Source organism: Ranitomeya imitator, chromosome 5 (genome assembly GCF_032444005.1).
Source record: "Ranitomeya imitator isolate aRanImi1 chromosome 5, aRanImi1.pri, whole genome shotgun sequence".
NCBI lineage: Eukaryota > Metazoa > Chordata > Amphibia > Anura > Dendrobatidae > Ranitomeya > Ranitomeya imitator.
Window position 1 is genome coordinate 177,151,904 of NC_091286.1, and position 26,689 is coordinate 177,178,592.

The 26,689-nt window shown below is 43.8% G+C and overlaps 1 protein-coding gene across 1 annotated transcript in view; it reads right to left on the reverse strand.

The window, feature by feature from the left end:
• Window positions 1-26,689, reverse strand: part of TULP4 (TUB like protein 4) — an 860,077-nt gene that overhangs the window by 638,343 nt on the left and 195,045 nt on the right. The window contains exon 4 of the mRNA XM_069769358.1: window positions 320-481. Coding sequence (XP_069625459.1) covers window positions 320-481 — 162 coding nt within the window. The remainder of the gene's footprint in view (window positions 1-319; window positions 482-26,689) is intronic.

A 26,689-nucleotide genomic window follows, 5' to 3' on the forward strand; every position in this document is an offset into this window, starting at 1 on the left:
ATGTTTGGTGTCTATGAACTCGTATTGACTTGGAGAATCATAATGGCAGGTCAGTTTCAGCATTTAGTGAACCTAGCAAAAAAGCCAAACAAAAAACAAGTGTGAGATTGCACTTTTTTTGCAATTTCACCGCACTTGGAATTTTTTTTCCCGTTTTCGAGTACACAACATGGTAAAACCAATGGTGTCATTCAAAAGTACAACAAAGTTGGGGTCATAAAGGGGTTAAAACATAAAGTGACTTGGTCATTATGGGGCTTAATATTGTGCATCCTTTCAGAAATGTAAATATGAATACAGTTTTGTAATTTCATGATACCTGCTGATCATCTGGTGTCCAAATGCCACAGGTGATTTGACTTTCCAAGTTTATCTCTGATGACCAATGTCGTTGACCACTCACTGATCCCACAAGTACAAATCCATCTCGGTATGATATCAATGCTTGCGTGCCATCGTGACTCCAAGTAAAGTCACTAACCTATTAAGGATAAAAGAAACAAACATGATTAGTTTGTCTCCAATACTAAAGAGGCTGTCCACTATCCTTACGATAGGTCATCAATGTCTGATCAGTAATTTTCTGACACCCAGCAGTTGACTAAGAGTTCTCGGTGTTGGCAGCTGGCGGGAACTGTTCAATTGTGGAGCCGCTTCGTCTTCTGACAGTGACCGCGACAACAGTGTACCGCCCATCCTCCTCCTATTGATTTGAGTAGGAGGCGGATGTGCAGTACCAGCGGCAGCCACTGTGAGAAGACAGAGCAGCTCTGCAATTGGGCAGTTCCAACCAGCGACCACCACCGCAGAGACCAACTTGGGGGTGCCAAGTGTCAGACCCCGACCGATCAGACATTGATGACCTATCGTAAGGATAGGTCATCAATTATAAAATAGTGGACCTCTTTAAGAATACTGCAATAAATATGTGCTCACAAGATGAAAACGGATTCCAGAATTTTATTTTTAAAGTTGTCATCTTAATATATACTAATGTCTTCACATCCTCTTCTGTCCAGATGTGTCCAGATCCCAGAATTTCAAGTGGCGGAAGTTCACCGACAGCCATATTGGGACACTCAAGTGATTGGTGTCTCAATATGGAAACTGCTGGTGGTATAAGCCTCTTGCGTGGTACCAGCAGCGGAACACCGTCGCACCAGACACACACTGTATACACCGTATGCACCACACACACACTGTATAAGCCGTACGCAGCCTCTTGCACGGTACCACCAGCAGAACACGTCGCGAGCACACCGCCGGGATCAGCCGAATGATTCACTGACCGCCGCCATCCATGTACAGGAGGAGTGCATGCGCAGTTTTAATGTGACCGCCGCTATCTGTCTACACAAAGATGGCAGAAGTCTGATTTACTGCGCCTGCGCAAATTCAGAGCAGGCGCCGTGAATCATTCGGCTGATCCCAGCAGCAGATAAGCGACGTGTCTACAGGCAGAGGAAGCCGGTCACATTAAAGGGGTTTTCCCAAGAACGAAAGTTCATTTTAAAAATTGTCCGTGTCTGACTGTGTACGAAGCATATTACATCTCTTGGGCAGGGGAGGCAGCAAAAGTCAATACTGACATTACAGCAGATGATCACAGATGATTCATTTTGTCAGGTAAAATATTTCACTGACTGTTTTTAAACAATATTTTACCTCACAAAATGTATCCTCTGCGATCTTCTGCTGTAATGGCAGTATCGACTTTTGCTTCCTCCCCTGCACAAGAGCTGTGGTATGTTCTGTACACAGTCAGACACAGACAATTTTTAAACTGAACTTTCTATTGTGGGAAAACCACATTTAAAAAGAAAATCTAAACGCCAACATGGCTCCTCCTAAAAAGTACACGAACGACAATGAAAGGAAAGCAGCAAAGGCACAACGTCAAAGACAACAAAGGGAAAATGAGACTCTTGAAGAGCAACAGCATCGCTGCGACAAAAATAATGCATATAGTACATGGGGTAGACCAGAGGCGTAGCTAAGGTTTTGGTTCAGGGGGGCAAAGCTTCTGAGTGGGCCCCTAACCAGGTAACCTTGATTACAATACGGTGACGCGCCCTAATACTGGAGGTGAACCTCAGCAGATGACCACGCTATTACTGAAGATAATCTCTATATAAAAACCAACATTGATATTACCGCCATATGGTCAGTGGTAGATACCAGCCCTACAGAACATATAACAGATCACAGCACAGTTACTGATAATGACTTACCGCTGACGTAATCTGATGGAATTGTTCATTTTTCCCGTCTTTTCCATCTGGCCTAGACTGACATGACAACTTCTTCCAGCCAAGACTCGTCTGCAGAGAAAACAACAAAGACACATTTCACTTCTCACATTCTAGCCCCATCACCATCTATTCCCAACCTGCACAAAATCCTCATCCTGCTGATACCCCAATACTGAGCATCTGCTGCCATGTGTCCCCATTAGTGCCCCTGATACCCCAATACTGAGCCTCTACTGCCGTATGTGTCCCTATTACTTCCCCTGATACCCCAATACTGAGCCTCTGCTGCCGTATGTCCCTATTACTGCACCTGATACCCTAATACTGAGCCGATGCTGCAGTATGTGTACCTATTACTGCACCTGCTGTCTAAATTCTAAAGCACCCATCTATGATATAGTAATGCCGGGTGCAAGTGCCCTAGAAAACATATTTTGCCCCCTAGAAAGTAATATTGCCCTGAGTGCCCCTTTGATAGTCACAGTAACTTGAGTTCCCCTATAACAATAAGTGCACACTTTATATTTAATAATGTCCCGAGTCTCCCCCTGTACAGCTCCTCTATACACAGTATGATGCCCCTCACTGTATAGTACCACCCATACAGTATACTGACCCTTTAGTACACTGTAAACTGTTTGATGGCTCCAACACTGTATGATGGCCCCTTCACTGTAATCCCCACACTGCATGATGGCCCCATAGATAACCTACATATAGTATAATGTACCAGATAGTCCTCAATATAGTACAAGACAGTAACCCTATAGGCAGACCTTGTAGTATAAGACAGTACCCCTATAGGCAGACCCTGTAGTATAAGACAGTACCCCTATAGGCAGACCCTGTGGTATAAGACAGTAAACCTATAGGCAGACCTTGAAGTATAAGACAGTACCCCTATAGGCAGACCCTGTAGTATAAGACAGTACCCCTATAGGCAGACCCTGTGGTATAAGACAGTACCCCACCCCTATAGGCAGACCTTGTAGTATAAGACAGTACCCCTATAGGCAGACCCTGTGGTATAAGACAGTACGCCTATAGGCAGACCTTGTAGTATAAGACAGTCCCCCTTAGGCAGACCCTGTAGTATAAGACAGTACCCCTATAGGCAGACCCTGTGGTATAAGGCAGCACCTCCCCCCATAGGCAGATCCTGTAGTATAAGGCAGCACCCCCCATAGGCAGATCCTGTAGTATAAGGCAGCACCCCCCATAGGCAGATCCTATAAGTATAAGGCAGCACCCCCTCCATAGGCAGATCCTGTAGTGTATAAGGCAGAACCTCCCCCCCCCCTTAGACAGATCCTATAGTGTATAAGGCAGCACCTCCCATAGGCAGATCCTGTAGTATATAAGGCAGTACTCCCCCTCCCCCCATAGGCAGATCCTGTAGTGTAAAAAGGCAGCACTCCCCCCCCATAGGCGGATCCTGTACTATAAGGCAGTACTCCCCCCCCATAGGCAGATCCTGTAATGTATAAGGCAGCACTCCCCCCATAGGCAGATCCTGTAGTGTAAAAAGGCAGAACTCCCCCCATAGGCAGACCTTGTAGTATAAGACAGTACCCCTATAGGCAGACCCTGTGGTATAAGACAGAACCCCACCCCTATAGGCAGACCTTGTAGTATAAGACAGTACCCCTATAGGCAGACGCTGTGGTATAAGACAGTACCCCTATAGGCAGACCTTGTAGTATAAGACAGTACCCCTATAGGCAGACCCTGTAGTATAAGACAGTACCCCTATAGGCAGACCCTGTGGTATAAGGCAGCACCTCCCCCCATAGGCAGATCCTGTAGTATAAGGCAGCACCCCCCATAGGCAGATCCTGTAGTATAAGGCAGAACCCCCTCCATAGGCAGATCCTGTAGCGTATAAGGCAAACCCCCCCATAGACAGATCCTATAGTGTATAAGGCAGCACCCTCCATAGGCAGATCCTGTAGTATATAAGGCAGTACTCCCCCCCCCCATAGGCAGATCCTGTAGTGTAAAAAGGCAGCACTTCCCCCCATAGGCAGATCCTGTACTATAAGGCAGTACTCCCCCCCATAGGCAGATCCTGTAATGTATAAGGCAGCACTCCCCCCATAGGCAGATCCTGTAGTGTAAAAAGGCAGCACTCCCCCCATAGGCAGATCCTGTAGTATAAGGCAGTACTCCCCAACATAGGCAGATCATGTAATGTATAAGGCAGCACTACCCCCATAGGCAGATCCTGTAGTGTAAAAAGGCAGCACCCCCCCCCCATAGGCAGATCCTGTAGTATAAGGCAGCACTCCCCCCATAGGCAGATCCTGTAGTGTAAAAAGGCAGCACTCCCCAACATAGGCAGATCATGTAATGTATAAGGCAGCACTACCCCCATAGGCAGATCCTGTAGTGTAAAAAGGCAGTACTCCCCCCATAGGCAGATCCTGTAGTGTATAAGGCAGCCCCCATAATAAAAACTAAATAAATACTCACCTTTCTTCCTCCTCGTTCCAGCGGTGCTCCCTGCTCCAGCTCTTGTCCTGACAGCAGGCGCCGGGTGGTGACGTCACCGTGCCCGCTGTCAGTGTCGGCGTCTGCGAGTGACGTCAGATGCTGATGGCATGATGGGGAAACAGCACAGCGCTCCTTCCCTCATCAATGAGGTGAGCTGTATCGGCTAGTTGCCGATACAGCTCACCATGCGATGATGGGCGGGGGGCCCACTGCTGGCACTGGGCCCCCCCCCCACCTGCTCAGGGGCCCCATAGCGGCAGAGCAGGGAGATTGATTCTCCCTGCTCTGCCGCAGAATGTAACTGTACAGTTACAGTAGCGTAGCTCCGGGTGGGCCCCCTCAGAGCGTGGGGCCCGGGGCGCGCGCCCCTCTGCCCCCCGGTAGCTACACTACAGGGGTAGACAGGTCAAAAAAGAAAGCATAGACAGGAGAAGTCAGCACATGGGGAAAGAGAGAGTGGATAGGTGGGTGAGCACATGGGGGAGAGATTCTCAATGCTGCAAAGCCATAGTGACATAACCGTCCTCCCGATGCAATAGCATTCGGCCTCCATCTAGTCTGTTATAAATAAGTAAAGAGAAAGAAAAGTGCATCAAACAAGGGTAATTCTAGCACAAAGTCCAATGATCGGAGGATTTCAAACTAAGGCTAGGTTCACATTGCGTTAAGTACATACCGTTAAACGGATCCGTTAAACGCATGTACAGAAAAGAGCCAAATTTGTTGAAAACATGGCTTCACGTTAACGCTTGCGTTAACGCACGTGACTGCGTTTATGTCTTTCTGATGTCCGTTCGTGAAGCATTCGTTTGTCTGCGTTTGGCACTGTCACTAAAGTTGTACTCATTTCTTTTTTTTTCCTTTTGTCAGCGTCGGGTGTGGGTGCATACACATTCTCCATTTTGAAAACATTGAGTGAACTTCTGCTAGCAAGATGTTTGTGTCTGAGCTCGTTAGATTTCACTTGATGCAGTTGCGACTTCGCAAGAGAAAGCGTATTTCTCAAAGGAGATATTGGATCCATGAAGTGAATTTATTATGGAATACATATGGTGCCTTTCACACCCTGTATGTTCAGCTTCGCGATCATCCCTTTAAATTTCAACGTTATCTACGGATGTCCATTGAGACCTTTGATGTTCTGCTCTCGCATGTGAAGGATAAGATACATCATCAGCGCAGCACTTTCCGTGAAAGCATTTGTGCGGAGCAACGTGTAGTGGTGACTCTGAGGTAATTATACATTTTTTGAACATTCTTCTATTGACAAAGACAAGATGTAATTTATCGCGGGGCATAATTATGTACATTTAGGCAAATGTAGCATTCCATTTAAATTTGACTTTTTGTTAGATGTCCTTTAAAATCCTAACAATATATATATATATTTTTTTTCTTTGTGATTGCCGACAGATATCTGGCTACCGGAGAATCATTTGCATCACTGCATTTTCAATTTAGACTTGGGAAGTCAACCGTTCGTGAAACTTGTGATGCCATTTGGAACAACTTGCAACCACTTGTGCTACCAACCCTGACAACAGAAATGTGGCTAGCGATTACCCAACATTTCGAGGATGTGGCTAATTTTCCCAATTGCATTGGTGCCGTGGACGGCAAGCACATTCGTATTCAGAAACCAGCGCATAGTGGATCCCTATACTATAACTACAAAAAATCCTTTTCTATTGTATTGATGGCTATTGCGGATGCTAGATACCGTTTTGTTGCTGTGGATATTGGTGCGTATGGACGGACGAACGATTCCAGAGTCTTCAAAGACTCCAACATGGGGAGATGTTTGTACAGCAACAACTTCAACATACCCTCAGCACGACCTCTTCCGGGGACCGAAGGACCAAGTTTGCCCTATGTTTTAGTTGGGGATGAGGCGTTCCATACTCAAGCCGTAGTCTAAACTCCACAAGATGCATTTTTAATTATTGCTTTAGCTGGGCAAGATGTTATGTGGAGTGTACATTTGGTATTTTGACCTTGAAATGGCGTATATTACTAACTTGCATGCAACTGCAACCTGAAAATGTGGACCGTGTAGTGAAGGCACGCATCTGTCTGCACAATTTTGTTTCCAGGCATGAACCCCAGGTGGTTGACCCCGATGATTGTGATTCGAACCTCATCAGCATAGATTCGACTGCTATTCGGTCTACAGTTGAAATTATGAGGATTCGTGATCAATTTGCTAATTACTTCACACATGAAGGCCTTGTTCCATGGCAAGACATACACGTGTGAAAATGTTGAAGCCTGATGATATTGATGAAATGTGTGGGGCAATTTTTGTTTGTTTGAGTTTCCATAACCTTATCTAGAGTAAAAAGTTCAAGTCATACAAGAATATGAAATTTTAAAGTAACAGTTTACTATAAATCATAGAAAATATTCCAACCTCAGTATTGGTAGACATTTTAACATATGATATCCCATAGGGATGAACAAAAACATACACAAAAAACTTTGGTGAACTAAAATTAAACCCAAAAAATGTAAACGCTGTAATTGCAACAGGTTGGTGAAAGTGAACAGTACTTATAGACTGTGATATTGCGCGGGCGTATTGTCTGCCCCACTGTATGATGGACTGCTACATTGCCTCTGCTGTTCCATGCTCGGTTCACCCCGGCCTCTGTATTGTGGGTTGTAGGCCGGCATGTCCATGCTTCTTGTTCTCGAGGAAGTGGGTTCCTGGGGGCCCAAAAATTTTTCAACTAGGTCATTAAGTCTTTGCCTAAACATAATATTTCTGTGCGCCGGGATATTTTGAACTACAGGCACATAGGACAAAAGCAGGAGCTTCCACTCATTGGCTGCATATACAGACTCACGGGATTGCAAGTCCGTAATTTCCCGCCTCAGGTCTCTGTGCTCACTGCGACACAGATCCTCTACCCGTTGGAGTCCATCTACAATTATGGCATCAGCTTCATCTTTTTTGGATGCTCGCTTGCGTACGCGCTGTGCTTGCAAACGGGCACTGACAACAGAAGCCACAGTACTTCTCTCCACAGATCGTGGCTCGCTCAGGCTTGGTTCCAGAGAAGATGGCTCCGGTTCCTCTGCCTCTCTTGACGCAGTGGAACTGCATATTGTTCTATTACAAAAAAAAAAAAAAAAAAATTAATTATTTTAATTTATACTATTTTGTCTCTCACACCTAAATCTTTTCACTTACGAGCGCTGCGACAAAGTTTTTTGTAGAAACAGCAATTACTCATAATGCACATAAGGGGTGACCCGTTTGCCACCAGATCCACTAGGTGTGTTTTGGCTGTTGCGGAAGTCCCGTACAAAGCGATCCCTAATAGATCTCCAACGGGTATGGACAGCATCGGCTTTAAAATAAAAAATAAAAAAATTACAAAATTTTTTTGACAGCTTGCAATCTTTACATTTCGCAAGTTAACTTCATCAATATTTACCAATTTTTTTCTTAGAGGATGCCGACTTCTCCATATATCGTGGGTCAAAATGGCACATGATTTTATCCCACAACTTCCTGTTTTTCATTATATCGTGGAGGGAGCTGTCACTTTGGTCCCATATGGACGGATTGGCTTCCACTAGAGTGATCAGCGTCTCGTTCTGTATGTCCAAGGGCTCTTCGTCAACCACAATGTTCCTCTTTTTTTTGGCGGGCTGCTTGGACTATGAAAATAAACACAAAACGTAATATTACAATGTATACGTTCATTTTGGGTTGTATAGAAATAGTATCTCATCGCAAAAATATATTTTATTATTCATTTTATCCTACATTTTTCCCTTTTTTAAAACACTTAACTTTTCATAAATAATTTTGCAATGTTTGTTTTGGTTGCTTGTCCTTGTTGGGTTTTGTTTATGTTGTGATATGTAGTTTTTTAACCAGGGTTTTACACGTTGTTTAGATATATGTTTCTTGTACTATGTTTGATTAAGTAGGTTAGATTTTTTAATACAAAAAAAAAGGGAAACTTATTTTTGTTTTTTTTGGGTCAAAAAGGAACATTAATAGCGTGATATTTACCGCTGGTAGGTGTGGCGACGACAGGCGGCGAGGCTGTTTTTTTTTCTTGTGTCCTTGTTCAACAACCTATGGTGTAGTTTAAAAAAAATTAATAAATAAATAATAATTCTGGTATCAATAAATTTATGGGTGAAACACACAAAACATGCGGCATTTACCTTTCTCACTTTTGCCTGTTTCTTGGGGGGTTGCCTAGCAGGTTCGGGCTCCGAAGACTCCTATTTGCAATAAAAACATGCTTACCTCAATACACTGGAGTGACACACAACATTATTGTGGCTTTTTAAAGTGAAAGCATACCGATTGGGAGAATACCGCAGACACACTGCTGCTGCTACTGCTGCTTCCCTCACTATCCGACATCTGTGTGCAAACAAAACAATACATTTTTACTACACACACAACCGACGTGCACTACACACTCACATGATGTATACAGAGATATATAATATATAGAATTGTACTTACATTGCCTCTGATCGCTTGCAAGACACTCACACTGTGCTGTAGGTGTGTTGACAATGTGTTGTAGTGTCCCTCCTCCTAAAAATGGCTGAAATCATATTTCCTGTCACATGTCCACATGGACCACCCTCATTAACGCAATTCAAACGTATGGTTTTATTTGGAAATTTTGCATGATTTGCGTCTGGCTGCGTTTGCAATAGCCTTCAATAGCAGAATTGACGCTTCCGTTGGTCTTGCGTTAGCTTGACCGGACTCGAAAACGCAACAAGCCGCGTTCGAAGGTCCGTCATCAAAAAATGTAATGTGGCAAACGCATGCCAATTTAGGCATGCATCACGATGCGTCAGACAATGCAAGTCTATGAGTGCCTTACAATGTCCGTTACATTGCGTTTTCACTACTTAAAAACGTGTCCGTTAGACAGACTCCCCTAGCGCAATGTGAACCTAGCCTAAATATGGGCACCCTTATCATTTTCTTGTTTTAAATACTCCTACCTACTTTTTACTGACTTATTAAAGCACTTTTTTTGGTGTTTTAACCTCATTGAGCATTGCTGCTGCACAAGGTAGCTTTTTTAGTTTCTAACTGCTGGAGGGGGTGACAGTCGCTTTAAAGTGGCCACTTGCAAGTTGTTCTCCTGTTTGAATCTCCTCTGAAGAGTGGCATCATGGGCTCCTCAAAACAACTGTCTAATGATCTGAAAACAAAGATTATTCAACATAGTTGTTCAGGGGAAGGATACAAAAAGCTGTCTCAGAGATTTAACCTGTCAATTTCCACTGTGAGGAACATAGTAAGGAAATGGAAAAACACAGGTACAGTTCTTGTTAAGGCCAGAAGTGGCAGGCCAAGAAAAACATCAGAAAGGCAGAGAAGAAGAATGGTGAGATCAGTCAAGAACAATCCTCAGACCACCTCCAGAGAGCTGCAGCATCAACTTGCTGCAGATGGTGTCACTGTGCATCGGTCAGCTATACAACGCACTTTGCACAAGGAGAAGCTGTATGGGAGAGTGATACGAAAGAAGCAAGTACGCCACAAACAGAGTTGGCTGAGATATGCAAAAGCACATTTGGAGAAACCAATTTCTTTTTGGAAGAAGGTCCTGTGGACTGATGAAACCAAGATTGAGTTGTTTGGTCATACAAAAAGGCGTTCTGCATGGCGGCCAAAAAACACAGCATTCCAAGAAAAACACTTGCTACCCACAGTAAAATTAGGTGGAGGTTCCATCATGCTTTGGGGCTGTGTGGCCAATGCCGGCATCGGGAATCTTGTTAAAGTTGAGGGACGCATGGATTCCTCTCAGTATCTGTTATGTAGGCAATCCAGTGACACAGTGTGCCAGCAATCAGAGCACATACAGTGATCTGACAATAACCCAAAAACAATAGAACGAGCTCTGAGACGTGGAATCTCTGTAGACCGCAATACCTGAACCTAACCTAAACACAACTAAAGGCAGCTGTGGATTGCGCCTGACACTACCTATGCAACTCGGCACAGCCTGAGGAGCTGACTAGCCTGAAGATAGAAAAACAAGCCTGACTTGCCTCAGAGAAATACCCCAAAGGAAAAGGCAGCCCCCCACATATAATGACTGTTAGCAAGATGAAAAGACAAACGTAGGGATGAAATAGATTCAGCAAAGTGAGGCCCGATATTCTAGATAGAGCGAGGATAGCAAAGAGAACTTTGCAGTCTACAAAAAACCCTAAAGCAAAAAACCACGCAAAGGGGGCAAAAAGACCCACCGTGCCGAACTAACGGCACGGCGGTACACCCTTTGCGTCTCAGAGCTTCCAGCAAAACGAATTGACAAGCTGGACAGAAAAAGTAGCAACAAAAGCAAAGAAGCACTTATCTAAGCAGAGCAGCAGGCCACAGGAAAGATCCAGAAGCTCAGATCCAACACTGGAACATTGCCAAGGAGCAAGGAAGACAGAATCAGGTGGAGTTAAATAACAAAGCAGCCAACGAGCTCACCAGAACACCTGAGGGAGGAAGCTCAGAAGCTGCAGTACCACTTGTGACCACAGGAGTGAATTCAGCCACAGAATTCACAACAGTATCAGCAGATTCTTGACAATAATGTTCATGAATCAGTGACAAAGTTGAAGTTACGCAGGGGATGGATCTTTCAGCAAGATAATGATCCAAAACACCGCTCCAAATCTACTCAGGCATTCATGCAGAGGAACAATTACACTGTTCTGGAATGGCCATCCCAGTCCCCAGACCTGAATATCATTGAACATCTGTGGGATCATTTGAAGAGGGCTGTCCAAGCTTGGCGACCATCAAACTTAACTGAACTGGAATTGTTTTGTAAAGAGGAATGGTCAAAAATACCTTCATCCAGGATCCATGAACTCATTAAAAGCTACAGGAAGCGACTAGAGGCTGTTATTTTTGCAAAAGGAGGATTTACAAAATATTAATGTAACTTTTCTGGTGGGGTGCCCATACTTATGCACCTGTCAAATTTTGTTTGAATGCAGATTGCACATTTTCTGTTAGTACAATAAACCTCATTTCAAGGCAGAAACATTACTGTGTCCAACAGTTATTAGATACATGAAACTGAAATAGCTGTTGCAAAAACAATTTTTATAAAACATTAAGCTTAAGATTAATAGGGGTGCCCAAACTTTTTCATATAACTGTATGTTGGATGTGTTTCTGTTATACTTTTCCTCTGACTGTTCCAGTCCTGGTTTTGGCTTACAAATAATGATGTGAAAAACTCACAAAATACTCTAAGGCTATGTGCACACGTAGAAAAATCTGCAACCACTGCGGTTTTTACTGTGGATTTATCGCGGTTTTAATGCGGATTCTGCTGCGGTTTTCCATCTGCCTTTTTCTATTGGAGCAGATGTAAAACTGCTGCGGATTCAGCACAAAGAATTGACATGCTGCGGAAAATAATCCGCTGTGTTTCCGCACGGCTTTTTCCGCAGCATGGGCACAGTGTTTCAGCGTCTTTGGTTTCCCATAAGTTTACATTGTACTGTAAACTCATGAGAAACTGCTGCGGATCTGCAGCTGCGGAAACGCTGCGGATCCGCAGCAAAATCCGCAACGTGTGCACATAGCCTAAGGTCAGGATTGCATCAGGCTTTGCTCAGGATTTGACGCAGGTAAATTCTGCACCGAGGTCACTGGCAGGTCACCTGCGTTTTTGATGCACATTCATGTGGATTTGTGTGTGTGTTTTTGTAAGCTAAATGAAGATATACAAAAAAAAGAATTGTGATGTCATTTCTTGTCCAACCTCTTCATTTACATACTCCATTGAAGAATAATGTTTAGACACACAGATACATCTATAGATAGATAATAGATAGATGATAGATAATAGATAGATACGATAGACAGATCTAACTATCGTATCTATCTATCTATCGTATCTATCTATCTAATATCTATCTATTATCTACCGATAGATATATATATCCATAGAAAGATATACCTATAGATAGCTATATTGATAGATGGATAATAGATAGTAGATAGATAGATAGATAATACCAAGCCCGATGTTTAGTAATAAACAAAATAAAATGTTAATAAAGAGTTAGGCCGGGATCACACATGTGAGAAACTCGGACGAGTCTTGCATCTTAATACCCGGCACTGCCACCGACACTCGGGAGCTCCCGAGGACGGGTATTAAGATGCGAGACTTGTCTGAGTTTCTCGCATGTGTGACACCCTCGAAATCTTCCTTAGGCCGGGGTCACACTTGCAAGAAACTCGCACCTCAATACCCGGCACTGCCGCCGGCACTCGGGACCGGAATGTGCGGCTGCATGTATTTCTATGCAGGTGAAGGCTCCGGTCCCGAGTGCCGGCGGCAGTGCAAGGTATTGAATCGGGAGACTCGTGTGAGTTTCTTGCTAGTGTGAGCCTGGCCTTAAATGCAATATCTGTTTAATTAAAAAAAAAAAAAAGTGAAAAGAAATGGTGTGGGCTCCTGCGTAATTTTCTGCGCCAGAGAGGGAAAGCCAGCGAATGGGGGACCGATGTTTGTAGGATGGGAAGGGGTTATGTTATGATCTGGTGGCCTTGGAGCAGCATGAGAAGTTCTCTGGAGAAGGTGGTCCCTGTACTGACCGCAAACCCTGAACCTAGCAGCGCAACTAAAAGTAGCCGTGGGGGGTACCTAACACTCCCTAGACCCCACGGCACAGCCTAAGATCTAACTACCCCTAAAGACAGAAACAGGAAACCTATCTTGCCTCAGAGAAAATCCCCAAAGGATAGCCCCCCACAAATATTGACTGTGAGAGGAGAGGGAAAAAACATACGCAGATATGAAATCAGATTTTAGCATAGGAGGCCATACTAGCTAAAAAGAAAGAATAGAACAGAGTACTATGCGGTCAGTATAAAAACACTAGAAAATATCCACCGCAGAAAATACGGATCACCACATCTGACTAAAGACATGGGGGGTATATCTGCATCTCCAGAGAAATAGCTAGGCTGCAAAAAATCCTTCACAGACCAAGCTGGACAAGACAAAAATATGAAAATGCACAGAACTATAAGGTCCACTGCAGGTGGACAGCAAAAACAAAGCCAGGACTTATCTTTGTAGAAAAACACAGCAAACTGGAGAGACCAGCAGGGAAGTGAATCCTTCAAGAACAATGGACAACTGGCACTGACTAAAGGATCCTGCAAAGCTATATACCCCAGTCAGTCCTGCAATTAGTAGATACACATGTCCACTCCTGCAATCCAGGCACAACTGCATTACCCTCTACAACCACCGGAGGGAGCCCAAAAGCTGAATTCACAACAGGGTTAATACCCATGGAGCTTTGCAGGCTATGCATATCAGCCCGCAGCTGTATATTTAGCATTTCCTGGCTATAAAAATAAGGGTACCCCCACAAAAAAGCCAGAAAAGCTACGCAGACAGCTGTGGGCTGATTTTCATAGCCTAGGAAGGGACCATGGATATTGGCCTCCCCTGGCTACAAATACCAGCTCCCAGCCGCCCCAGGAATGGCGCATCTGTAAGCCAATTCCGGCACTTAGCCACTCTCTTCCCACTGCCCTGTAGCGGTGGCCAGGGCCGGACTGGCCATTTGGCAATTCTGGCAAATGCCAGAAGGGCCTGTCTGGTTGTGGGCTGCCTTGTCTGCAACATTGTTGACAGAATCAGTGTTCTCAAGACAGCCATACTGTTAAGAATTGTGATGGAGCACAAAGTCGCTGACTCCATCACTTACCCTAGTGTCATGATTCCAATGGCAGGGAATCACAAAAGGACAAGCACCAACGAGCTCTAGGGTGATGGAACCTGAGCTGACCGCGACCCTAAACCTGAACACACAAATAACAATAGCCGGGGAACGTGCCTACGTTGATCCTAGACGTCTCGCACCAGCCGAAGATCTAACTTCCCCTATTAGAAGAAACACAGACCTCTCTTGCCTCCAGAGAAATACCCCACAGAAATAGCAGCCCCCCACATATAATGACGGTGAAATGAGAGGAAGGCACATACACAGTATGAAAACAGATTCAGCAAAATGAGGCCCGCTAAAACTAGATAGCAGAGGATACAAAAGCAAACTGCGCGGTCAGCAAAAAACCCTTCAAAAAACCATCCTGTAATTACTTGAACTCATGTTCCAACTCATGGAACATGAGGAGCAATTACAGCCCACTAAAGCAACCAGCAGCAAAGAGACAATTATATGCAAGCTGGACAAGACAAAAATAAAGCAAAACGTGGAACAAGAAAATCAAAACTTAGCTTGTCCTGAAGATTACTGAAGCCAGAAGCTGAGGTAACAAAACACTCTGATAACCTTGATAGCCGGCGGGGAAATGACAAGAAAGCCCGGTTAAATAGGAAACTCCCAAATCCTAATAGAACAGGTGGACACCAGAGACAGCAGAACACAAATCACCCAGTACCATCAGTAACCACCAGAGGGAGCCCAAAAACAGAACTCACAACACCCTAGCAGGCCACGGGTAACATTAGTATATTGGTCTTGTAGTGAATCTTACTTACCTCCATCCAGGGAAATATTAGTAATATATTCCATCTGGTGCTTGGGGACGGGGACAGCATGGGCCTGTGTGATTTCAAATGCCAGGGCTGAATTTCAGTCCCAGTCCGTACCTGGCGGTGGCATATGGTGTAATAAGGGGTTAATGTCACCTTTGTAAGGTGACATTAAGCCGGCTTAGTACTGGAGAGGCGTCAATAAGATACCTACCATTACTTATCCTATAGTTGTTAAAGGGTTAATAAAACACACAGGAGGCTAATTTGCATATTCCAGGTGCCTTCTGGGAGAAGCGAAGTCTCCCTAAGCTAGAAGATCGTTGGGTACAGCCGGGACCAGCTGCTTCGAAAGCATCACCAAACCAGGGATTCAAGCTTCAGGAGGCTAATTTGCATATTCCAGGTGCCTTCTGGGAGAAGCGAAGTCTCCCTAAGCTAGAAGATCGTTGGGTACAGCCGGGACCAGCTGCTTCGAAAGCATCACCAAACCAGGGATTCAAGCTTCAGGAGGCTAATTTGCATATTCCAGGTGCCTTCTGGGAGAAGCGAAGTCTCCCTAAGCTAGAAGATCGTTGGGTACAGCCGGGACCAGCTGCTTCGAAAGCATCACCAAACCGCGCGCCGTAAGGCGCGCGAATTTTTGCCTGTAGGACATTATTGCAAGAGAGCTTGGCTGAGTAGATTACACAAGAAGGAAAACACACAGCAAGTCAGCAGGATCTAGGAGCAACATGGCAGATGTGACAACCTACATGGTGAGCTGCAGCATGTGCTACATGTTCACAGATCGACCAGAAGAAGAATCCAATTTCACCTGTCAGAAGTGTAGACTAGTGGCCCTTTTAGAAGAAAAGGTGCGGGGTCTGGAAGAAAGAATAGCAACTTTGAAACTCATCAAAGAGAATGAAGACTTTCTAGACAGAACAGAAGCATCTCTACTGGTCACAGAAGGTGCAAAAAGTGTCAGAGAACCTCCAAAAGCAGATGAGTGGAAGCATGTGACCAAAAGAAGCAAGAAGACCATGGAGAAATCACCAACCACACAACTGAAGAACCGATATCAAATCTTTGTAGAGGATGAAGATGGCACACCTAAGAATGAAGCAATACCAGCAAGCAAAAAAGAAAAGGGCACACAGCAACAAGTGACAGCAAAAAGTACAGCCAAGAAGCAACGAAGAGTGGTGGTGGTGGGAGACTCACTACTGAGAGGCACCGAAGCAGCCATCTGCAGACCGGACATAACTGCAAGAGAAGTATGCTGCCTTCCAGGTGCGATGATCAAGGATGTGACCGATAGGATACCAAAGCTCTTCAGCTCCAAGGACGTCCACCCATTTCTTCTGATACATGTTGGCACCAATGACACGGCAAGGAAGGACCTACCGACAATCTGCAAGGACTTTGAAGAGTTGGGGAAGAAAGTAAAGGAACTGGATGCACAGGTAGTTTTTTCTTCTATCCTTCCAGTAGACGGGCATGGCACCAGGAGATGGAACAGGATCCTTGATGCAAACAACTGGCTAAGACGATGGTGCAGACAACAAGGATTTGGATTCCTGGACCACGGTGTGAATTACTGGTATGATGGACTCCTCGCCAGAGACGGACTACACCTCAACAAACCTGGGAAACACACATTCGCCAGAAGACTCGCTACACTCATCAGGAGGGCGTTAAACTAGAAGAAGAGGGGACGGGAAGAAAAACATTAGACTCGAACAAAGACGACCCAGGAAAACATACTCAGAAGGGAGGTAAGAACATTTCTAAAACAATCCACAGTGAGGAGATTGGAACAAAACAAAATCCTCTAAACTGCATGCTCGCAAACGCCAGAAGCCTGACAAACAAGATGGAAGAACTAGAAGCAGAAATATCTACAGGTAACTTTGACATAGTGGGAATAACCGAGACATGGTTAGATGAAAGCTATGACTGGGCAGTTAACTTACAGGGTTACAGTCTGTTTAGAAAGGATCGTAAAAATCGGAGAGGAGGAGGGGTTTGTCTCTATGTAAAGTCTTGTCTAAAGTCCACTTTAAGGGAGGATATTAGCGAAGGGAATGAGGATGTCGAGTCCATATGGGTTGAAATTCATGGAGGGAAAAATGGTAACAAAATTCTCATTGGGGTCTGTTACAAACCCCCAAATATAACAGAAAGCATGGAAAGTCTACTTCTAAAGCAGATAGATGAAGCTGCAACCCATAATGAGGTCCTGGTTATGGGGGACTTTAACTACCCGGATATTAACTGGGAAACAGAAACCTGTGAAACCCATAAAGGCAACAGGTTTCTGCTAATAACCAAGAAAAATTATCTTTCACAATTGGTGCAGAATCCAACCAGAGGAGCAGCACTTTTAGACCTAATACTATCTAATAGACCTGACAGAATAACAAATCTGCAGGTGGTTGGGCATTTAGGAAATAGCGACCACAATATTGTGCAGTTTCACCTGTCTTTCACTAGGGGGACTTGTCAGGGAGTCACAAAAACATTGAACTTTAGGAAGGCAAAGTTTGAACAGCTTAGAGATGCCCTTAATCTGGTAGACTGGGACAATATCCTCAGAAATGAGAATACAGATAATAAATGGGAAATGTTTAAGAACATCCTAAATAGGCAGTGTAAGCGGTTTATACCTTGTGGGAATAAAAGGACTAGAAATAGGAAAAACCCAATGTGGCTAAACAAAGAAGTAAGACAGGCAATTAACAGTAAAAAGAAAGCATTTGCACTACTAAAGCAGGATGGCACCATTGAAGCTCTAAAAAACTATAGGGAGAAAAATACTTTATCTAAAAAACTAATTAAAGCTGCCAAAAAGGAAACAGAGAAGCACATTGCTAAGGAGAGTAAAACTAATCCCAAACTGTTCTTCAACTATATCAATAGTAAAAGAATAAAATCTGAAAATGTAGGCCCCTTAAAAAATAGTGAGGAAAGAATGGTTGTCTGGAGGAGAGAAGGTTTTTCCACCAACATAGAAGAGGATTCTTTACTGTTAGGGCAGTGATAATCTGGAATTGCTTGCCTGAGGAGGTGGTGATGGCGAACTCAGTCGAGGGGTTCAAGAGAGGCCTGGATGTCTTCCTGGAGCAGAACAATATTGTATCATACAATTATTAGGTTCTGTAGAAGGACGTAGATCTGGGTATTTATTATGATGGAATATAGGCTGAACTGGATGGACAAATGTCTTTTTTCGGCCTTACTAACTATGTTACTATGTTATTTTGGAAACTAGACCCCCCAAGGAGCTTATCTAGATGCATTTTGAGCACTTTGAACCCCCAGGTGCTTCACAAATTGATCCGAAAAAATATTTTTTTTTCACAAAAAATTTCATTTAGCCTCGATTTGTTCATTTCCACATGGGCAACAGGATAAAATGGATCCTAAAATTTATTGGGCAATTTCTCCTGAGTAAACGGATACATCACATGTGGGGGTAAACCACTGATTGGGCACACGGCAGGGCTCGGAAGGGAAAGAGTGCCATTTGACTTTTTGAATGAAAAAATATCTCCAATCGTTAGCGGACACCATGTTGCGTTTGGAGAGCCCCTGTGTGCCTAAACATTGGAGCTCCCCCACATGTGACCCCATTTTGGAAACCAGACCTCCCATGTAACTAATCTAGATGTGAGGTGACCACTTTAAACCCCCAAATGCTTCATAGAAGTTTATAACGCAGAGCCGTGAAAATAAAAAATCATTTTTCGTTCCTCAAAAATTAGTTTTTAGCCTGCAATTTTTTAGTTTCACAAGAGTAACAGGAGAAATTGGACCCCAAAAGTTGTTGTCCAGTTTAATTTGAGTATACTGATGCTACTTCTGGATGCCTGACATCCAGACATAGCAGAGCTTGTAGATAACCGCCGGAGACAACTCTGCAGTGATCACCTACACTGCAGTGTTTTCACAATCAGCTGATCATCTGACCGTGAGAACCGGACTAGTGACCGGAGATAACCCCCCGTCAAGTGCACGGCAGTTCTCGCGGTAAGCTAAGCTATCGCGAAAACTTAGCTTACCGTGAGAACGGAAGTGGACGCGGACGTCCGGTGGTGGGACAGGTAAGATCGCATGTAAATTAGTAGACATGCGTAGTAAGCTGCGTTTACGCAGTTACTACGCATGTGACTAATCATTAGATGAGGTTTTACAGCATCTAATGATTGTCTATGGTAAATTACGATGCGGCGACGGAGGGTCACTGCATTGTAAACAGACATGCTGAGTTCTGAAAAGACGCGCCGCATGTCCGTTTACGCGGGTCTGACGCCTGCGTCTTTAACACATAGTGGAGATGGGATTTCATGAAATCCCCTCCACTATGCTGTAACATCTGGACGCTGCGTGTTTGACGCTGCGGCTCTACACAGCGTAAAAAACACACAGCGTTTCCTGACCGTGGAAACAAAGCCTTACACACAGCTCTGCAGTGAGATCAGAAGAGCAGACTGTCAATCATAACATGTCTCACTGTTAACATGCCCTTTCATTAAAAACAAGCTCTGGAGGCAGATTCTCAGACAGATCTTTGTCCTGCCAATAGATCTTAACACCTCATTTATATTATAAAAATTTTGATTTCTCTGAAATAAAACATCCGATCGCAGATATCAAGGTCTCATTTTATTCAGCTTCCTTTGACCTACATACTCAGATGGCTTATGAGGGTTGATCCTATTGACAGGTCCCATTTAAAATGTCATCAGAATGAAACAAGTATTACATGCGAATCTTTAACCCATTGAAGTACTGGGTAATAAAGGGTTTAATCCATTTGCATACAATAGTTTGGATACTTCTTGTATATAACAACACACATTACAAAAAGATATATATATATATATATATATATATATATATATATATATATATATATATATATATATATATATATATATATATATATTCTACAAAAAAGTGGCATGTGGTAGTTTTTTTTATAGTAAGTAGAACATGAGAGGATGACTATCATATACATGTTTTATGTATGTATGTGTATATATATATATATATTCTATCTATCTATATATATATATATATATATAATCATCTAAGGGGCACTTCCGTCTGTCTGTCTGTCTGTCATGGAAATCCCACGTCGCTGATTGGTGCCGCAACCAATCAGCGACAGGCACAGTCCGGCTGCGAATTCGCCCCCTCCAGTCAGCGCTCACACAGGGTTAATGGCTGCGTTACACCGCGTTATGCCGCGGTGTAACGCAGTCCGTTAACGCTGCTATTAGCCCTGTGTGACCAACTTTTTACTATTGATGCTGGCTATAGTAAAAAGATCTAATGTTAAAAAAATAAACAAAATAAAAAATCATTATATTCCCACCTTCCATCGCCTTTCCAGCTGCGTCATCATCTTGCGAGACAACAATCCAATCTTGGGACTGAAGCGTCGCGAGGCGCATCGGTAAATGCCTGGGCTGGATCTGGGGCCGAAGGAAGGCGAGTATATAACTATTTTTTATTTTAATTCTTTTTTTTTTTTTTTTTTTAACAGGGATATGGTGCCCACATTGCTATAAACTACGTGGGCTGTGTTAGATACTGCATGGGCTGTGTTATACACTACATATCTGTGCTATATACTAAGTGGCTGTGGTATATATTACGTGGCTGGGCAATATACTACATCGCTGTGCTCTATACTACGTGGCCTGTGTTATATACTACGTGGCTGTGCAATATATTACGTGGCTGGACAATACACTGGGTGGGCTGTGTTATATACTACATCTCTGAGCTATATACTACGTGGCTGTGGTATATATTACGTGGCTGGGCAATGTAATACATCGCTGTTCTCTATACTACGTGGCCTGTGTTATATACTGCATGGGCTGTGTTATATACTATGTCTCTGTGCTATATACTACGTCTCTGTGCTATATACTACGTGGCTGTGCAATATACAGGTCCTTCTCAAAAAATTAGCATATAGTGTTAAATTTCATTATTTACCATAATGTAATGATTACAATTAAACTTTCATATATTATAGATTCATTATCCACCAACTGAAATTTGTCAGGTCTTTTATTGTTTTAATACTGATGATTTTGGCATACAACTCCTGATAACCCAAAAAACCTGTCTCAATAAATTAGCATATCAAGAAAAGGTTCTCTAAACGACCTATTACCCTAATCTTCTGAATCAACTAATTAACTCTAAACACATGCAAAAGATACCTGAGGCTTTTATAAACTCCCTGCCTGGTTCATTACTCAAAACCCCCATCATGGGTAAGACTAGCGACCTGACAGATGTCAAGAAGGCCATCATTGACACCCTCAAGCAAGAGGGTAAGACCCAGAAAGAAATTTCTCAACAAATAGGCTGTTCCCAGAGTGCTGTATCAAGGCACCTCAATGGTAAGTCTGTTGGAAGGAAACAATGTGGCAGAAAACGCTGTACAACGAGAAGAGGAGACCGGACCCTGAGGAAGATTGTGGAGAAGGACCGATTCCAGACCTTGGGGAACCTGAGGAAGCAGTGGACTGAGTCTGGTGTGGAAACATCCAGAGCCACCGTGCACAGGCGTGTGCAGGAAATGGGCTACAGGTGCCGCATTCCCCAGGTAAAGCCACTTTTGAACCATAAACAGCGGCAGAGGCGCCTGACCTGGGCTACAGAGAAGCAGCACTGGACTGTTGCTAAGTGGTCCCAAGTACTTTTTTCTGATGAAAGCAAATTTTGCATGTCATTCGGAAATCAAGGTGCCAGAGTCTGGAGGAAGACTGGGGAGAAGGAAATGCCAAAATGCCTGAAGTCCAGTGTCAAGTACACACAGTCAGTGATGGTGTGGGGTGCCATGTCAGCTGCTGGTGTTGGTCCACTGTGTTTCATCAAGGGCAGGGTCAATGCAGCTAGCTATCAGGAGATTTTGGAGCACTTCATGCTTCCATCGGCTGAAATGCTTTATGGAGATGAAGATTTCATTTTTCAGCACGACCTGGCACCTGCTCACAGTGCCAAAACCACTGGTAAATGGTTTACTGACCATGGTATTACTGTGCTCAATTGGCCTGCCAACTCTCCTGACCTGAACCCCATAGAGAATCTGTGGGATATTGTTTAGAGAAAGTTGAGAGACGCAAGACCCAACACTCTGGATGAGCTTAAGGCCGCTATTGAAGCATCCTGGGCCTCCATAACATCTCAGCAGTGTCACAGGCTGATTGCCTCCATGCCACGCCGCATTGAAGCAGTCATTTCTGCCAAAGGATTCCCGACCAAGTATTGAGTGCATAACTGAACATTATTATTTGATGGTTTTTTTGTTTGTTATTAAAAAACACTTTTGATTGGATGGGTGAAATATGCTAATTTATTGAGACAGGTTTTTTGGGTTATCAGGAGTTGTATGCCAAAATCATCAGTATTAAAACAATAAAAGACCTGACAAATTTCAGTTGGTGGATAATGAATCTATAATATATGAAAGTTTAATTGTAATCATTACATTATGGTAAATAATGAAATTTAACACTATATGCTAATTTTTTGAGAAGGACCTGTATTATGTGGCTGTGCAATATATTACGTGGCTGTGCAATATACTACACTGTGTGCAGAATTATTAGGCAAGTTGTATTTTGATCACATGATACTTTTTATACAGGTTGTCCTGCTCCAAGCTGTTCAGGCTTGAGAGCCAACTATCAATTAAGTAAATCAGGTGATGAGCATCTCTGTAATGAGGAGGGGTGTTGTCTAATGACTTCAAAACCCTAAATAAAAGGTACCATCACACTCAGCAACTTTGCAAAGAGAAAGACAACAATCCGTGACGTTGCAGCATCCTGGATAGCGATGTCGTTGTGTTTGACATGCAGCAGTTATCTGGATCCCGCTGTGCCATCGCTGGTCGGAGCTAGAAGTCCAGAACTTTATTTAGTCGCCAGGTCGGCGTGTATCGTCATGTTTGACATCAAAAGCAACGATGCCAGCAACGAGCATAGGGAACCTAGATGTTTGTCGGATCAGTACACTCCGGCTGTTTGACATGGAGTTAACAACCAGCGAGAACGAGAAGTGAGTCGCTGTTACGTCACTGGATCGCTCCTGCATCGTTATGGAGTTGCTGTGTTTGACGTCTCTACAGCGACCTAAACAGCGACGCTCCAGCGATCAAGTTTAGGTCGGCTCGTTGTCTATATCGCTGCAGCGTCGCTGAGTGTGACGGTACCTTTAGGTGTGCTTAATTATTAGGCAACTTCCTTTCCTTTGGCAAAATGGGTCAAAGAGATTTGACGGGCTCTGAAAAGTCCAAAATTGTGAGAGGTCTTGTAGAGGGATGCAGCAGTCTTGAAATTGCCAAACTTTTGAAGCGTGATCACCGAACAATCAAGCGTTTCATGGCAAATAGCCAACAGGTTCGCAAGAAGCGTGCTGGGCAAAAAAGACGCAAAATAACTGCCAATGAATTGAAAAAAATCAAGCGTGAAGCTGCCAAGATGCCATTTGCCACCAGTTTTGCCATATTTCAGAGCTGCAACGTTACTGGAGTAACAAAAAGCACAAGGTGTGCGATTACTCAGGGACATGGGCAAGATAAGGAGGCTGAAATCCGACCACCTTTGAACAAGAAACATAAGATAAACGTCAAGACTGGGCCAAGAAATATCTTAAGACTGACTTTTCAAAGGTTTTATGGACTGATGAAATGAGAGTGACTCTTGATGGGCCAGAGGCTGGATCAGTAAAGGGCAGAGAGCTCCACTCTGACTCAGACACCAGCAAGGTGGAGGTGGGGTACTGGTATGGGCTGGTATCAAAGATGAACTTGTGGGACCTTTTCGGGTTGAGGATGGAGTGAAGCTCAACTCCCAGACCTACTGCTAGTTTCTAGAAGACAATTCTTCAAGCAGTGGTACAGGAAGAAGTCGGTATCATTCAAGAAAAACATGATTTTCGAACTACCCAACAGCGTGGCTGGCTAGTAAAGGTCTAAAAGAAGAAAAAATAATGACATGGCCCCCTTGTTCACCTGATCTGAACCCCATAGAGAACCTGTGGTCCCTCATAAAATGTGAGATCTACAGGGAGGGAAAACAGTACACCTCTCGGAACAGCGTGGAGGCTGTGGTGGCTGCTGCAAGCAATGTTGATCGTAAACAGATCAAGCAACTGACAGAATCTATGGATGGAAGGCTGTTGAGTGTCATCATAAATAAAGGTGGCTATATTGGTAACTAATTTTAGGGGGTTTTGTTTTTGCATGTCAGAAATATTTATTTCTAAATTTTGTGCAGTTACCGTATATACTCGAGTATAAGCCGACCCGAGTATAAGCCGACCCCCCTAATTTTGCCACAAAAAACTGGGAAAACTTATTGACTCGAGTATAAGCCTAGGGTAGGAAATGCAGCAGCTATCGTTGCATTTCAAAAATAAAAATAGATGCTCCATACCGTTCATTATTGCCCCATAGATGCTCCATATAAAGCTGTGCCACATATAATGCTGCATACTGTTCATTATTGCCCCACAGATGCTCCATATAAAGCTGTGCCACATAAAAAGCTCCATACTGTTCATTATTGCCCCACAGAGGCTCCATATAAAGCTGTGCCGCATATAATGCTCTGCACCGTTCATTATGGCCCCATACAAAGCTGTGCCACATATAATGCTCCATACTGTTCATTATTGCCCCATAGATGCTCCATATAAAGCTGTGCCACATATAATGCTCTGCACCGTTCATTATAGCCCCATATAAAGCTGTGCCACATATAATGCTCTGCACCGTTCATTATGGCCCCATATAAAGCTGTGCCACATATAATGCTCTGCACCGTTCATTATGGCCCCATATAAAGCTCTGCACCGTTCATTATGGCCCCATATAAAGCTGTGCCACATACAATGTTCTGGACCGTTCATTATGGCACCATAGATGCTCCATATAAAGCTGTGCCACATATAATGCTCTGTACCGTTCATTATGGCCCCATATAAAACTGTGCCACATATAATGCTCTGCACCGTTCATTATGGCCCCATATAAAGCTGTGCCACATACAATGTTCTGCACCGTTCATTATGGCCCCATAGATGCTCCATATAAAGCTGTGCCCCATATATAATGCTCTGCACCATTCATTATGGCCACATAGATGCACCATATAAAGCTGTGCCATATAGAATGCTGCTGCTGCAATAAAAAAAAAATCACATACTCACCTCTCTTCGCTCAGGACGCCGGCGCTTTCAATATTCACCTGCTCCTCGTGCGGCTCCGTCTCCAGCACTGATGCTCAGCAGAGGGCGCGCACTGACTACGTCACCGCGCCCTCTAACCTGAGCGTCACTGCCAGAGGATGCCGGAGACTGAGCCGCACCGGAACAAGGAGCAGGTAAATATCGCACTGCGCTCCCCGTATACTTTACTGCTCCTGGCGCGGTCCCTGCTTCTTCTACAGCTGCATCTTCTTCCTGTATTAAGCGGTCACAGTTACCGATCATTACAGTAATGAATATGCGGCTCCACCTCTTCATTGCTGTAATGAGCGGTACCATGTGACCATTCAATACAGGAAGAAGATGCAGCGCTGGAAGAAGCAGGGACCGCTCCAGCAGAAGGTAAGTATGATTACACAGCCCCCGCTCCCCCTCCCCTGCCAACCCCCGGGTATGACTCGAGTATAAGCCGAGAGGGGGACTTTCAGCAAAAAAAAGTGGGCTGAAAATCTCGGCTTATACTCGAGTATATACGGTATATTGGTTTACTTGGTTAAAAACAAAGTGAGATTGGAATATATTTGGTTTTTATTAAGTTGCCTAATAATTCTGCACAGTAATAGTTACCTGCACAAACCGATATCCTCCTAAGATAACCAAATCTAAAAAAAAAACATTGCGACTTCCAAAAATATTAAGCTTTGATATTAATGAGTCTTTTGGGTTGATTGAGAACATAGTTGTTGATCAATAATAAAAATAATCCTCTAAAATACAACTTGCCTAATAATTCTGCACACAGTGTATGTGTCTGTGCTATATACTACGTGGGCTGTGCTATATACTACGTGGGCTGTGCTATATATTATGGGGGCTGTGCTATATATTACGTGGGCTGTGCTATATATTACGTGGGCTGTGTTACATACTACGTGGGCTGTGTTACATACTACGTGGGCTGTACTATATTTCTCTGCTGTATCCCCCAACACCACACCTCCTGTTTGCCTATCGGAAGGTGCCCCAAGAATCCACGGGGTTCTCATCGTTCGAGCTGGTATATGGGAGACAGGAAAGGGAACCTATAGACTTAGTGCCAGAACACTGGGAAGGGGAAGGCCTCATAGAAGGGGTACCTATTGTACCCTATGTTTTGGAATTCCGGGACCGCCTACAGGAGCTGACCCA